Consider the following 16,726-nt stretch of genomic DNA (forward strand, 5'->3'; position numbering starts at 1 on the left):
AAAGTGAAGAGATGGAAAAAGATATTTCATACAAATGGAAACCAGAAGAAAGCTAGGTAGTTTTACTTACATCAGACAAAATAGACTAGACTTAACACGAACTGTGATAAAAGACAAAGATGGGCATTACATAATGTTAAAGGGTTCAGTCCAGCAAGAAGATAAAACATTTGTACACTGAACATAGAAGCACCTAAATATATAAAGCAAATATTAACAGGGAGAAAACAACAGCAATACAGTAATAGTAGAGGATTTTAATACCCCACTTACATCGGTGGAGAGCTCATCCAGACAGAAGGTCAATAAGTAAACATCAGCCTTAAACAAAAATTAGACCAAATGGACTTAATGGATATATACAGATATTCCATCCAAAAGAAGCAGAATACACATTCTTCTTAAGTGCACATGGAACATTCTCCAGGATATTCTCAAATTTAAGAAGATTGAAATTATATCAAGCATCTTTTCAGGACATTGTGGTATTAAAGAAGAAATCAATCACAAAGAAAACTGGAAAAATCACAAATGTGTAGAGATTGAACAATATGCTACTGAACGACCAATGGGTCAATGAAGAAATTAAAGGAGAAATTTAAAAAAATGCCTTGGAAAAAAATTTAAAAAAAATACCTTGAGACAAATGAAAATGAAAATACAAACATAACAAAATCTGTGGGATAAAGCAAAAGCAATTCTAAGAAGGAACTTTATAGCAATACAGGCCTCTCTTAAGAAACAAGAAAAATCTCAGTCTAACTTTGCACCTAAAAGGTCTGGAAAAAGAACAAATGAAACCCAAAATTTGAAGGCAAAAAATAATTAAAATCAGAGCAGAAATGAAATAGAGACTAAAAAGACAGTAGATGAAATCAATAAAACTAAGAGCTGGTTCTTTGAAGAGAACTACAGAATTGACAAGCCTTTGGATAGCCTCATCAAGAAAAAAAAATCCTCAAATAAATAAAATCAGAAATGAAAGAAGGGAAGTTACATCTGATACCACAGAAATAGAAAGGATCATAAGAGACTTCTATGAAGAATTATACTCCATGAAACTGGACAACTAGAATAAACGGATAAGTTCCTAGAAACATACTACCTTCATGAAGAAATAGAAAATCTGAATAGATGAATTTCCAGTACAGAGATTGAATTAGTTATCAGAAACTTGCCAACAAACAAACGTCCAGGACCAGATGGCTTTACTGGTGAATTCTACGAAACACTCAAGGAACATTTAATACTTGTACTTCTGAAACTCTTAAAAAATTAAAGAAGAGGGAATGCTTCCAAACTTATTTTAAAAGACCAACATTATTCTCATACTAAAACCAAACAAGGACACCGCAAAAAAAAAAAAAAAAAAAAATTATAGGCCAATATCCCTGATGAACATAGCTGCAAAAATACTCAACAAAATATTATCAAACTGAATTCAATAATACATTAAAAAGAACATATACCATGTTCAAATGGGATTTATTCCAGGGATGCAGGGATGTTTCAGCATCTATAAATCAGTAAACATAGTATACCACATCAACAAAGTGAAGGATAAAAATCATACAATCCTCTCAACAGATGCAGAAAAAACATTTAACAAAATTCAACATAAATTTAGGATAAAAAGTCTCTACAAAGTGTATAGAGAGACCCTTCCTCAACATAATAAAGGCCATATATTACAAACCCACAGCCAATATCATGCTTAATGGTAAGAAGCTGAAAGGTTTTCCACTAAGATCAGGAATAAAGTAAGGATGCCTATGGTTACTGTTTTTATTCAACATAGTACTGGAAGTCCTAGCTGGAGCAGTTAGGCAAGAAAAAAGAAGTGAAAGGCATCCAAATTAGAAAGGAAGAAGCAAAACTGCCACAATTTGTGAACGACACTATTTTATGTATAGAAAAACCATAAAGACCACCAAAAAGCTGTCAGAAGTAACAAACAAATTCAGTAAAGTTGAGGATAAAAAAATCAATGCACAGGAATCTGTTCGTGTTTTTATGTACTAACAATGAACTATCAGAAAAATTAAGAAAACAATTCCATTTAAAATTGCATCAAAAAGAATAAAATATCTGGAAATACATTTAACCAAGGAGGTGAAAGACTGGTAATCTGAAAACTATAATACATTAATGAAAGAAATTGAAGAAGGCACAAATAAATGGAAAAATATTCCATGCTCATGAATTGGAAGAATTAATATTGTTAAAATGTCCATATTACCCAAAGCAATCTATAAATTGAATGCAGTCCCTACCAAAATTCCAGCGACATTTTTCACAGAAATAGAACTGTCCTAAAATTTGTTTGGAGCCACAGAAGATTCCTAATAGCCAAAGCAATCTTGAAAAAAGAAAAAGCTAGAAGCATCACGCTGCCTGATTTCAAACCATTACAAATCTACAGTATAATATTGGCATAAAAGCAGACACAAAGACCGATGAGACACTATAAGGAGCCCAGATATAAAGCCATGCATATGTGGTCAATTAAATGATGACAAAGGAGGCAAGAATATACAATTGGGAAAGGACAGTCTCTTCAGTAAATGGTACGGGGAAAACTGGACAGCGACATGCAAAAGAATGAAGCTATACCATTCTCTTTCACCACACACAAAATTGACTAAAAATGGATTAAAGACTTGAATATAAGACCAAAACTTATAAAACTTCTAGAAGAAAACATAGGCAGTTAGATCCTTGACATTGCTCTTAGCAATATTTTTTTGGATCTTACCGCAAAGACATTGGCAACAAGGCATAAATGGATTGCATCAAACTACAAAGCTTCTGCATGGAAAGGAAACCAACACAATGAAAAGACAATCAATCGACTGGGAGAAAATATTTGCAAATCATATACCTGGTAAGAGGTTAATATCCAAAACATGTAAAGAACTCATTCAATTCAACACACAACAAAAGCAAACAATCTGTTTTAGAAAATGAGCAGAGGATCTGAATAAGCTTTTTTCCAAATAAGACATACAGATGAACAACAGACACATGATAAGATGCTCAACATCACTAATTAATCAGAAAAACAAATCTAAACCACAAGGAGATACCCCCTCACACCTGTCAGAGTGGCTATTATCAGAAAGATAAGAAATAACAAGTGTTGGCAAGGATATAGAGAAAGGGAGCTCTTGTGCACTGTTGGTGGGAATGTAAATTGGTGCAGCCACTATGGAAAACAGTATGGAGGATCTTCAAAAAACTAAAAATAGAACTATCATATGATCCAGCAATTCTACTTCTGAGTATCCCAAGAAAATGAAAACACTAATTCAAAAAGATACCTGTACCCCGCTGTTTGTCTCAGCATCATTCACTATAGCCAAGATACGGAAACAACTGAAATGTTCATCAGTGGATGAATGGATAGAGAAGTTGTATGTATATGTGATGCAGTTTTACTCAGCCATGATAAAGAAGGCAATCTTGCCATTTGTGTCAACATGGATGGACCTTTAGGATATGCTTGTGCTTGGTGAATTAAGTCAGAGAAAGACAAATACCATATGATTTTACTTATACATGGAATCTAAAAAAACAAAACACATGAACAAACAAAACACATGAACAAACAAAACAAAACTCCTAGATGGAGAGAACAGATTGGTGGTTGCCAGAGGAGAGTGGTTAGGGGAGATGAGTAAAATGGGAGAAAGAGATCAAGAGGTACAAACTTTCAGGCATGAAATAAGTAAGTCATGGGTATATGATATATAGCATAGTGACTATAGTCAATAACATTGTATTTGCATGTTATGTAACAGTATGGTGACAGGGGAAAACTAGATTTATTGTGGTGATCATTTCATAACATATATAAATATCAGATCATTATGTTGTATACCTGAAATTAATATGTCATATGTCAATTATACCTCAATTTTTTTTCCATCATGATAAGTGTACTTTTTAATCCCCATCCCCTGTTTCCCCCAAGCCCCCACCCACCTCCCCTCTGGTAACCATCATGTGTTAAGAGATTGTTTCTTGGTTTGTCTCTCTTTTTTTTTTCCTTTTGCTCATTTCTTGTTTCTTAAATTCTGCATATGTGTAAGATCATATATGACCTCAACTTTAAAAATTACAGCATAGAGTAATAGCTCATTTACATTAATTACTTGAATAATTATTTCATTTCTGTGGTCATTATATTAGGAAACCTAAATATGTAACATCTTATATTTGAAATTTTATTGAACAAACCTAACAGTTCTTCTCAGATTAGAAGAACATATTTAGGGGCACCTGGATGGCTCAGTTGTTAAGCATCTGCCTTCGGCTCAGGTCATGATCCCAGGGTCCTGGATCGAGCCCTGCATCGAGACCCGCATCGAGCTCCGCATCGGGCTCCCCGCTCCGCCGGAAGCCTGCTTCTCCCTCTCCCACTCCCCCTGCTTGTGTTCCCTCTCTCGCTGTGTCTCTTTCTGCCAAATAAATAAATAAAATCTTTTTTAAAAAGAAGAAGAACATATTTAAAGGGCATGGGTTTTTTGTTTTGTTTTGTTTTGTAGATTATCTGAATGTTTGTCCAGTAAATTTTATTTATTGCTCTTCCTACCATAAGTGCTAATGCATGAGAATAGGTAATGAAAATTACTTTTAATACCCAAAACATAGATATAGCAAAGTGATTTGAACAGCAAATACAAAAGTAGTGATGAAATATGTTAATATAAATTCTTTGGAAATGTCCTAAAATATAAATTGCCTCCGTTGGTTTCTTTTGTGTTATGCAGTACATTCATGTTTTATTAATACCCAGATCTAGAAACTGTGGAAGTAATTGCTTACTTCTCTATCCCAAGAACAAGTAAAATAGCAACTATCTGTATAAGCTATTTTCTTTCAGATAATAACAAACAATATAGCAGTGATCAAAGCCAGCAATAGTTAATACATTTAATCTTTACCTTGATAGATGGCACATCTGCTTATTTGGGCTAAGTGCCAGGGTTTTAGTGCAGTTTCTTTAAACAATACCTTAATGACATGTCTGTTTACTAGTGTGAATTTCTGCTTAGGTGGTCCTTTTATTTCACACTGATTTCATACTGGCAGTTAGGATTGTGCTCTTAATATAGTAGTGATATAATTTTATCATGCCAAATATACATGCTAGTGTTATTATTAAGTAAATATAAAAGCCTTCAGTAGAATTTATTCTTCTTGAATTTGGGATATGTTCTTGTTTCAGAGTTTAAACTAACATGATTCTGAAAGCAAAAATAAGTTAAATCAATCCTACATACATTTCTTCATTTTCAGCCTGTAATTGGAAATATGGATCGATATAAATTTAAATAGTCAACTTGGCAGTACTTTTTTAATCATAGAATTTGTATTTGGTGAATATGTCCTCCTTCTTCTTTTACCCCTTATATATTATGACCACTTTACCTTCTCTCTATTTCTCTCAAAACATCCCTATTTCTTCCACAAACTTTGTTCTTCCCTCTGCCTGGAATGTCCTTTCCCCATTCCTTCTGTAGCTTTTACCATTCAGATCTCAGCCCACATGTCCTGTTCTCACAAAGAACCACACAGAATAAACCTATCTAACAGTAATCCATACCCAGCAGTCTCAGAATCCTGTTACCCTACTTTTATTTTATCTTAGTCTTGTCATACTTTGAAATACTAGTCATATTTGAAATTCCCTTATTTGTTCACTATTTGTTATCTCTAGCTCATTTAGAATGTAAGTTTCATGACAGCAAGGATATTATCTGTCCTTAACTGCTATATTCCCAACACTTAGAACAGCACTGTCATTACATGATAGGCACTTACTATATTGCTATCATCAATCAGTAGCATGTACAGCCATTTTAGAAACTGTCTTAAAACCAGAGAGTCCTTTTGGCATAAGAGAATACAGTTGACCCTTCAACATGGTTTTGAGGTGCACAGGTCCAGTTAGACGCAGATATTTTTATAGTACAGTACTGTAAATGTATTTCCTCTTCCTTATGGTTTTCTTAATAACATTTTCTCTTCTCTAGCTTACTTTAAGAATACAGTATATAAAACAGTCAACATACAAAATATGCTTATGTTATCAGTAATGCTTTCAGTCAGCAATAGACTATTAGTCATTCAGTTTTAGGGGACTCAAAAGTTACACATGGATTTTCGGCTGCACAGGTTCAGCACCCCAACCCCTGTGTTTTTCAAGGGTCAGCTGTGCTAGTATAAAATGTTTATGCTCTTTCAAGCAGAACTTTTACTATAGAACTAAATGTACAGCGCTCTAATCTTCAAAGTCCATTAAAACCTGCTATAACCCTCTCCCTGAGTACAGACCAAAATGTTTTAGGTAAGACTCTTAAGATGACAAGGTTTTTTTTTTATTCTTATTTTTTAAAAATATAGTATAGTTGACACACAATGTTACATTAGTTTTAGGTGTACAATGTAGTGCTTCAACAGCTCCGTGTTATGCTGTGCTCACTCTAAGTATAGTTACCATCTGTCACCATGCAATGCTATTATGGTACCATTAACTATATTCCCTATGCTTTTATGTTTGTGACTTACTCCAAAACTGGAAGCCTGTATCTCTCACTCACCTTCACTCATTTTGCCCACTCCACTGACCTCTCCTCTGACAACCATTAATTTGTTCTGTGTATAGGGCTCATTCTGCTTTTTGTTTGTTTGTTTATTCATTATTCATTTCTGGGTTCCACATACAATTAAAATCATATGATATTTGTCTTTCTCTGACTTATTTCACTTAGCCTAATATCCTGTAGGTCATCACAAATGGCAAGATCTCACCCTTTTTGTGGCTATGTAATATTCCATACCTTTATCAATTCATCTATAGATGGACACTTAGGCCGCTTCTGTGTCTTGGCTATTGTAAATAATGCAATAAAAATAGGGGTCCATATGTCTTTTCATATTAGTGTTTTTGTTTTCTTTGAGTGAATACCCAGTAGTGGAATTATTGGATTATGTGTTATTTCTGTCTTTAATTTTTTGAGGTACCTCCATACCATTTTACACAGTGGATGTACCAGTTTACATCCCTACCAACAGTGCACAAGAGTTCATTTTTCTCTGCATCCTTGCCAACATTCGGTATTTCTTAACATGGCAAGCTTTATCTCACACCATACCCACTTGTACAGAACTTTAGGACAGAACCTTGTTCTTTTAAATTCCACACCATATTGGAATAAGCCAATGTTGTAAAAAGCCTCCTAAAAAATTCTCATGTCAATGAACTAATCTTACTTGCTTTGTTTTATTTGTAATTATTTAATGACTATGTGAAGATTATAACAACTATATTAAATGTCATAATAAAAGAAATATAATTTTTAAAATTATGTACAAAAACTTACAATCACTATGGATAACATCTATTTGTATTTTTAAATTGTTATCTGGATGATAAATTTTGAAGAATTTTCCGTATTGGATCTAATTTTAGTACTTTAAGAGGGTCCAAATTACCAGTGTTAGAAATGAAAAAGAAATATCACCACAGATTCTGCAAATATCAGAAGGATTGAAATGGAATATTGTGAACAGCTTACTCATATGTGACTGTAAATTTGATAACTCAGATGAACTGGACAAATGCCTTTAAAAAAAAACTTACCAAAACTAACAAGAGATAGAAATCTGAATAGCCGTTCATCAAAGGAATTGAATTTGTTATCAAAAACTTTCCCACAAAGAAATGTCCAGGCCCAGATGGTTTTACTGGTGAAATCTATCAAGTTATTTAAGGAAGAAGAGATGCCAAATTTTCACAGACTCTTTCAGAAAATACAAGAAAAAGGAACAGTTCCCTCTTATATCCCTGATAACTAAAACTTGGCAAAGGTCTAACAAGAAAAGTAAATTATAGACCAACTTTCATCATGAACAAAGACACAAAATACCTAATCAGAACAAAACACATTATATACTATATAAAATAATGCACCAAAATCAAGTGAGATTTATGCAAAGAATACAAAATTTGTTTAAAGATTGAAAATCAATTAATGCAATCCATCATACTAACAGAATAAAGGAGAGTTCAACATGATCCTATCACTACATGCTTACAAAGTATTTAAGAAAATAAGCACTTTCATAATAAAACTGAGCAAAGTAGAAATTGAAGAGAACTTTTTCAATTTGATAAAGGGCATCTATAAAAAATTTAAAGATGGCATCCTGCTACAGATCAAATACAGAATGTTGTCCCTTTCTGATCAGAAACAAGGCAAGGCTATATTCTCTTATCTCTTCTGTTCAACATTTTACTGAAGATTCTAATAGCAGTACAAGTGGGGGGAATAAAAAGATTGGAAAGGAAGAAGTAAATCTTGGAAAGGAAGAAGTAAATCTGACCTTATTCACAGATATCAACAAGAAAAGTAAATCTGCTAGAACCAAAAGCGAATTTAGGAAGTTCTCAATGTAGAATGTCAATATGGAGAAATCAGTTGTATTTCTACATGCTAGTAGCAAATAGTTGGAAAATGAAACTAAAATCAGTTCTCCATCGTGGATCACTACATCAAAAACCAATGGTGTATGGTATGGTGACATAACATAATAAAATTTTAAAAATTAAAAAATAAAATCAGTTCTCCTCTAGATGGTATCAAATAACATAAAGTAAGTAGAAATAAATTTAACAGAAGCATTCACCAGAAACTTCAGACATTGCCAACAGAAATTCAAGGAAACTTAAATAAATGGAGGAATATACCATGTTAATGGTTAAAAGATTCAGTAGTGTTTTTTTTTAAGATTTTATTTTTATTTATTTGAGAGAGAGAGAATGAGAGATAGAGAGCACGAGAGGGAAGAGGGTCAGAGGGAGAAGCAGACTCCCCGCTGAGCAGGGAGCCCGACGCGGGACTCGATCCCGGGACTCCAGGACCATGACCTGAGCCGAAGGCAGTCGCCTAACCAACTGAGCCACCCAGGCGCCCTGATTCAGTAGTGTTAAGATGTCATTTCTTCCCAAATTGGTCTAAAGATTTAACTTCCCAAGCAAAATCCCAGCAGGCTTTTTTTGTAGAAATTAACAAACTGATTTTTAAGTGTATATGTAAAAACAGGGGACCTAGAACACTCAAATCAATCTTGAGAAAAAGAACAAATTTGGATAACTCACACTACCCGACTTTTAAGACTTACCACAAAGCTACGGTGATAGTAACACTGTGATATTGATCTAAGGATGGGTAAATAGATCAGTGGAAGATAATAAAGAATCCATACATGGTTACTTAATTCTCAATAAAATCACCCAACTCAGTACATAGGAAAAGAAAACTCTTTTCAATAAATGACACTAGAACAATTGGATATGTATATGAAAAACAAAAATTAGTTATAACCCCTGCCTCAAAGCATATATAGGCATAACTTGGAGATACCACGGGTTTCGTTCCAGACCACCACAATAAAGCGAGTCAAATGAATTTTTTGGTTTCCTAGTGCATATAAAAGTTACGTTTATACTATACCATAGTCTGTTAAGTGTGCAGTATCATTATGTCTGAAAAACCAGTGCACATACTTTAATTAAAAAATACTTTATTGCTAAAAAATGGCTAACCATCACCTGAGCTTTCAGTGAGTGGTAATCTTTTTTAGGGTCGTGTATCAATGTTTATGGTTACTGATTGATCAGGGTGGTAGTTGCTGGAAGTTGGGGTGATTGTGGCAATTTCTTAAGACAGTGGAGTTTGCCTCATTGATTGAATCTTCCTTTCACAAATGATTTCTCTCTAGCATATGATGCTGTCTGATAGCATTTTACCCACAGTAGAACTTCTTTCAAAATTGGAGTCAATCCTTTCAAACCCTGCTGACTCCTTTATCAGTTAAGTTTATGTAATATTCTAAATCCTTTGTTGTCATTTCAACAATCTTCTCCAGGAGTGGATTCCATTTCAAGAAACCACTTTCTGTGCTTATTCATAAGAAGTAATTCTTAATCCATTAAAGTTTTATCATGAGATTGCAGCAGTTCAAATATAAAAATAATGAAAAAGCTTGAAATATTACAAGAATTACCAAATGTGACACAGAGACACAAAGTGAACAAATGCTGCTGGGAGGGGCGCCTGGGTGGCTCAGTTGGTTAAGCGACTGCCTTCGGCTCAGGTCATAATCCCAGGGTCCTGGGATCGAGTCCCATATCGGGCTCCCTGCTCAGCAGGGAGTCTGCTTCTCCCTCTGACCCTCTTCCCTCTCATGCTCTCTATCTCTCATTCTCTCTCTCTCAAATAAATAAATAAAATCTTTAAAAAAAAAAATGCTGCTGGGAAAATGATTCCAAGAGCATTGCTCAATACAGGATTGACACAAATCTTCAATTTTAAAAAATGCAGTATCGGGGCGCCTGGGTGGCTCAGATGGTTAAGCGTCTGCCTTCGGCTCAGGTCATGATCCCAGGGTCCTGGGATCAAGTCCCGCATCGGGCTCCCTGCTCCTTGGGAGCCTGCTTCTCTCTCTCTCTTTCCCTCTCTCTCTCTTCTCCTCTGTCTCTCATGAATAAATAATAAAATCTTTAAAAAAAAATAAAAATAAATAAAAAATGCAGTATCTACAAAGTGCAATAAAGCAAGATGTGTCTATAAAAATGTATTTGAGATGGATTATAGGTCTAAACATAAAAACTAAAACCATTAAGTTTCTGGGGGAAAAAACCATAAGAGAATATACTCAGGATCTAGGATATTCAGAGTTTCTTAAGGCACTAAGCAATAACCACGAAAGAAAAAAATTAAGTTAGTCTTCATCCAAATCAAAAACTTTTATTCATTCAGAGACCCGTTAAGAAAATGAATATGCGGGCGCCTGGGTGGCCCAGTTGTTAAGCGTCTGCCTTCGGCTCAGGTCATGATCCCAGGATCCTGGGATCGAGTCCCGCATCGGGCTCCCTGCTCAGCAGGAAGCCTGCTTCTCCCTCTCCAACTCCCCCTGCCTGTGTTCCCTCTCTTGCTGTGTCTCTCTCTCTCAAATAAATAAGATCTTAAAAAAGAAAAGAAAAGAAAAGAAAATGAGTAGGCAAACTATAGCATGGGAGAAAATATTTTCCAAGCAGGTATCTGACAAAGGACTTGTATCCAGAATATATAAAGAACTCAACAACTTAATAATTTAAAATTAAGAAGGACTTAATTGTTCCCTTCCTAGGAATTCATCTGAGAGAAATATTAAGATATGTCCACAAAAAAACAGAATTATATAAGAAAGCTTATGGCAGAGATCTGCTGTACAACATAGTACATATAGTTAAGAGTACAGTGTTGTACCCTTAAAAACTTAAGAAGGTACATCACATGCTAAGTGTTCTTACACCAAAGGAAAAAGAAAACACAAATCTTTTGGAGGTGATGGATATGTTTATTACCTTAGTGTATCTCAGATGTATGCATGTGTCCAAACTCATCAAAATGTATACATTAATGTATGCAATTTTTAGTATATTAAGTATACCTCAGTAAAGCTGAAAAAAAAATTTATGGTAGCTTGATTCAACAGTAGTCAAAAACTAGAGACAGTGCAAACATCTCTCAACAAGTGAATGGATAAATAGTGATATATTTATACAGTGCGATACAGCTCAACAATAAATAAGAACAGACTACTTATATGCAAACATGAATGAATCTCAAAACCATTATGCAGAGTAGATGATAGCACAAAAGAATACATACCATTTGATATAATTTATTTGAATTTTTAAACTAAGTGAAACTCATTTAATGGGGAAAAGAAACTAGAACTCTGTTGTTCTCTTTGTGAGGATGCAGAGAGAAAGGATTGACTGGGAAGGGACAAAAAGAACTTTTGAGAAAATAGAAATGTTCTATTCCAGGATAGGAGGATGGGTTACTCAGGTATTTCCATTTGTCAAAACTGTATGGCTATGATTTGTACATTTAGTGTATATAAATTTTTCCTCAAGAGCTGTAAATAATAATTGAGAAGGAACTGGGAATGGGTAGGATAAATAAACCAAGAATGGCAGAATACTGATAAGTTGAAGCTGAAGATTGTGTGGTTTATTACAGAGTTCTCTTCACTTTGCTATGTTTGAAATTTTCCATCATAAAAATTTTTAAAGGAGACAACAGTAAGCAAGGGTAGAAAGGTATTGAACTTGGCATTATATATTTGTCAACTTAAAAAATAAGGATAAAACAAATATAAAACTTCTCAACACTTTTTCCTTAAAATAATTGTGGGGGAGATGTGGAAAAGTTTGAGGGACTAAGAGAACTAGAAATAAACCATTGCCTAAAACAAACACAATAGGGGCAGCCAAACTTGAGATAATTAATTTGGAATTTAGTTGGAGCAATTTTCAAACTATTAATAAAGAAGTAGCCTAGGAAAAAAAATGAGTGAAGGTTTGTCTCCTAATTCATTTGAATCTAAAGTTTCAGATTTTGTGTACATTTAATATTTTAAAAACTTTTTTTTAATTTGCTTTCCATATGAGGATTGGTACAAATGACCCTGAAAGGTAGGTTTTTAAATGTATTCAGCCTCAGAGCACTATTGACAATTTTATAATTGGCAGAAATGTAGGTTTTTAAATTATTTTGATGCTTATGGCACCTGGATGGCTCAGTTGGTTAAGTATCCAACTCTTGGTTTCAGCTCAGGTCAGGATCTCAGGGTTGTGAGATCAAGGCCCATTTGGGGCTCCAGGCTCAGCTCAGAGTCCGCTTTGGATTCTCTGCCTCTCCCCCTGCCCCTCACCCTGCTCCTGCTCTCTCATGCTCTCTCACTCTCTCAAATAAATAAATAAAATAAAATCTTTTAAAAAATTTATTGTGATGCTTTATAAATGCATAAGGGGAAGAAAACCATTTTTATATGGTATAAGTAGCTTTTGAAGAGCTATATACTTGAGGGGCACCTAGGTGACTCAATCGGTTAAGCAACCAACTCTTGATTTCCACTCAGGTCAGATCTCAGAGTTATGAGATCAAGCCCCAAGTCAGGCTCCACTCTGGGTGTAGAGCCTGCGTAAAGATTCTCTCTCTCTCTCTCTCTCTCTTTCTAAAAAAAAAAAAAAAAAAAAATTCTCTCTCCCTCTTTCTCTAACCCCCCGTTAAAAAAAAAAAAGCTATGTACTTGAAAATGTGGCCATAAACTATTGATGATACAAAAAATTAATTATGAATCAAAATTCTCTTGAAGAGTGAGGATAATCATGAAGTTTTTGTAGAGTAATGTCTTTGGAATATGTGTGTATTAAGTAAACTAGCTTTCTTAGGAGAAAAAAAATGATTCAAATTGTAATAATGTAAGTACTCCTATGATTCTTACATGATTTAAGAAAAAATAAGTAACAATATTAGCTATAATGCAGAAAGAATTTAAGTTAATATTTAACAGTTAGTATATATTTTATAATGAAAACTTAGCATCTGTTTCGTAGGCTATTTTGAACAGTCCAGTAGTCACACAGCTGAATTCATGTTTGCTATTTTTTTAGCTACAGAAGATCATAAGTAAACAAGATGACTTGAAGACAACAATAGCTAATGAAACAGAATGCCAGGTATGTGCAAATAAACTAAATATTCCCAGACAGATGATATTTACAGTAGTTTCTCTATTGTTTGTCAAATAAATATTCACATATAGTTGGGAAAATTATCAGTAACTTCATTTTTCTAAATATTTTGAATAGATGTGCTACATTCACATGGTCCAGACTTCAAAAGGTTCACAAGGGTATGTGCAGAGGGCAGCATTTTCCTCCCAGTCACCCAGTTCTCCCTGAGGAGTGAGTGCTTTCAGTGTCCTGTATATTCACCCAGAGATACCTCGTGTGTATAAGTGTATCTATAAAGAAGTAACTAAATACATCCATGTGTTCTTTTTTCCATTTTTCTGCAAGGAATAGCATAGTGCGTTGTTTCACACTCTCCCATTTTTCCTCAATACATCTGGTTAGCTCCTTTTTAACAGCACCTTAGTGCTTTTTGTATGGATGTACTAGTTTATGTAACCATTCTCCTCTTTAAAAACGTTTAATGTATATCCAGTCTTTTGTTAATGCAAATAATGCTGCAGTTAATTATCCTGTAATTATATCATTTTATATATATGTGAATATATCTGAGGGATCACTTCCCAGAAATTTGATTGCTGGGTCAAAAGGTAGGATATTTCTAAGGTTGTTGATAAACTTTGACAAGTTTTGGCAAGTATCTCCTATAGAAAATGAACCAGTTTTCATTCTCACTGCTAATGTATATCAGTACATTTTCTGTTGATAATCTTTCAGTCAGTTCTTATTCCACAGTATGCTTTCCATGAGATTTTCTTAAATTTCCAATTTATTTCATCTTTTAGAGCATGTCTGCTTCAAATTTTGCACATTATTAAAATCACAATTCTTTCTTACATTTCATCCCTTTGAGCAATCCTGTGCTGGACTTCTTTTTCCCATATCTGAGTCCTTGAAGATATTCCCTTTTTCCAGCTTTATGTGTCCTGTGTGTTCCCATCATACCCTGTATGTCCGCCATCATAACACCTCTCACACATTAGTATAATTAATTGTGTCCTCCTCTGAACTGTAAGCATCATTCTTCTCTCTACAGTTGTTTGAAGTTAGGGAGCAGTCAACAAGACCACCTACTTTTGATAGCAATTGCAAATTCACTTGCAACCCCCAAGACCACCCTTGGGTTCCATTATTCACTGGAAGGACTCACAAAGTTCACTGAAAGTTGTTTGGTTCATGGGTACAGTTTTCTTACAATGAGCAGATACAGATTAAAATCAGCCAAAGGAAAAGACACATGAGGCAGAGGTCCAGAAAGTTCCCCAAGCAGAGGGTCCAGTTGTACTCTCCCCATTGGGATCATGGATAGCACTAACTCTCCCAACAAGGTGTGTAACAGTACACCTGGAGTAGTACCAGTCAGGGCCCTAATGTCCTGAGATTTTCTTGGGGTCCGCTATATAAATTTGGTTGGCTACCCATGTTGCTGGCCCCCATCTCTAGCCATTCTGGAGGTCATTCTGATACCCCATGACCCAAGCCACCACCCTAAACCTCATTGTTATTCTGGTTTGGCCCAAGGCCCCCAAGTAAACAAGACACTTATCGTAGACATCACCTCCCAGCAGCCCAGGACAAAAGCAGACTTCTATCTGGGTATGGTAAATTCTTTACTATGTAAAGCAGCAGAACATGCTCTAAATGCTCAGTAAATATTTTTAAATGAATCAATAAATATTTAATCGTATGAATATGACATTTTTATTATTGATCATTAAGATTGTTTCCAAATATTTACTGTTAGAATCATGCCCCAGTAAAGAGTTAAGCTTGTAAATTTAGGAGAACATTCTAAAGGTGAGATTGTTGGGTCAAAAGGCATGGATACTTTTAAGACTTCTGATTTATAGGGTCAAACTGCCTTCTGGAAAAGTTGTAACAATTTACAGTCCTACCACCAGTAAGCATGTCCCCCTGTGAACAGTCCAGGATTGGTATCTGTTTTTGTTTTGGTTTTTAAGCAGTGCCAATTAGATAGGGGAAAAGGTATCTCAATTATTTTTCAAGATACTTTTTATTTTATAAATTTTCTTTTTTTTTTATTATGTTATGTTCCGTTAGTCACCATACAGTACATCATTAGTTTTTGATATAGTGTTCCATGATTCATTGTTTGCGTATAACACCCAGTGCTCCATGCAAGTGTGCCCTCCTTAATACCCGTCACCGGGCTAACTCATTCCCCCCCCCAAAACCCTCAGTTTGTTTCTCGGAGTCCATAAGTCTCTCATGGTTCGTCTCCCCCTCCGATTTCCCCAAAATTTTCTGTTCTTTGGGAATTTCTTTAGGTTTTTCTTCATATTTATTTTTAGGAGTACTTTTAAGAGTAAATTAAAAATAAGGCACCTGGGTGACTCAGTTGGTTAAGCGACTGCCTTCAGCTCAGGTCATGATCCTGGAGTCCCGGGATCGAGTCCCACATCGGGCTCCCTGCTCAGCAGGGAGTCTGCTTCTCCCTCTGACCCTCTTCCCTCTCGTGCTCTCTATCTCTCATTCTCTCTTTCTCAAATAAATAAATAAAATATTTTTTAAAAAAAGTAAATTAAGAATATTAACCTAGTATTTGTCAAATTTATTGCAATATTTATCAGATTTTTTTGTTTGTGATGTTTTGATTATAGATATTTTTATTTTTTACGTGGTCATATTTATTTGTCTTTTAATTTTATTTATCTAATAACTTTTCATTTTTTAAAATGTCTTCCCCACATCAAAATTAGTTAGAAATACTAACCTATATTATCCTCTGGTTTAGTTATGCTTTTGGTTTTTTACATTTAATTTTTTCATTCATCTGAAATTTGTTTCTAAAGGGCATCCCTGTGACATTACTTTTTTACTATTATAAGTGGACTCTTTTTCCTCAAGGGAAAAATTATTGCACAGGAAATCTATTTGATTTTTATTTTTAGCCTGGCTTTCTAGGAGTCATTCCTGTGTCTGCACAGTTTTAGTGTCCAGCCAGAGATTGGCCAGAGATTATACTAAGACAATGGAGATAATAAGCTGTGCCCTCTCTCCCCCCTGCCAATGGGTCTGTGTAAGGGCTGGGAGTACATTCACACTTAGTCTCTTTTTTTTTTTTTTTTTTTTCTTTTAAGAACGGGCAGTCCTGAGAAGGCTGCAGTG

At 34.7% G+C, this 16,726-nt stretch overlaps 1 protein-coding gene across 2 annotated transcripts in view; it reads left to right on the forward strand.

Annotated features, from left to right (window-relative positions):
- The window catches only part of MICU2 (mitochondrial calcium uptake 2), a 173,599-nt gene that overhangs the window by 111,031 nt on the left and 45,842 nt on the right, over nucleotides 1–16,726 (forward strand). For both annotated transcript variants that reach the window (XM_027590155.2, XM_027590156.2), the window contains one exon: nucleotides 13,517–13,582. In XM_027590155.2, coding sequence (XP_027445956.1) covers nucleotides 13,517–13,582 — 66 coding nt within the window. The remainder of the gene's footprint in view (nucleotides 1–13,516; nucleotides 13,583–16,726) is intronic.

The sequence above is a fragment of the Zalophus californianus genome, chromosome 3 (assembly GCF_009762305.2).
Source record: "Zalophus californianus isolate mZalCal1 chromosome 3, mZalCal1.pri.v2, whole genome shotgun sequence".
NCBI classification, from domain to species: Eukaryota; Metazoa; Chordata; class Mammalia; order Carnivora; family Otariidae; genus Zalophus; species Zalophus californianus.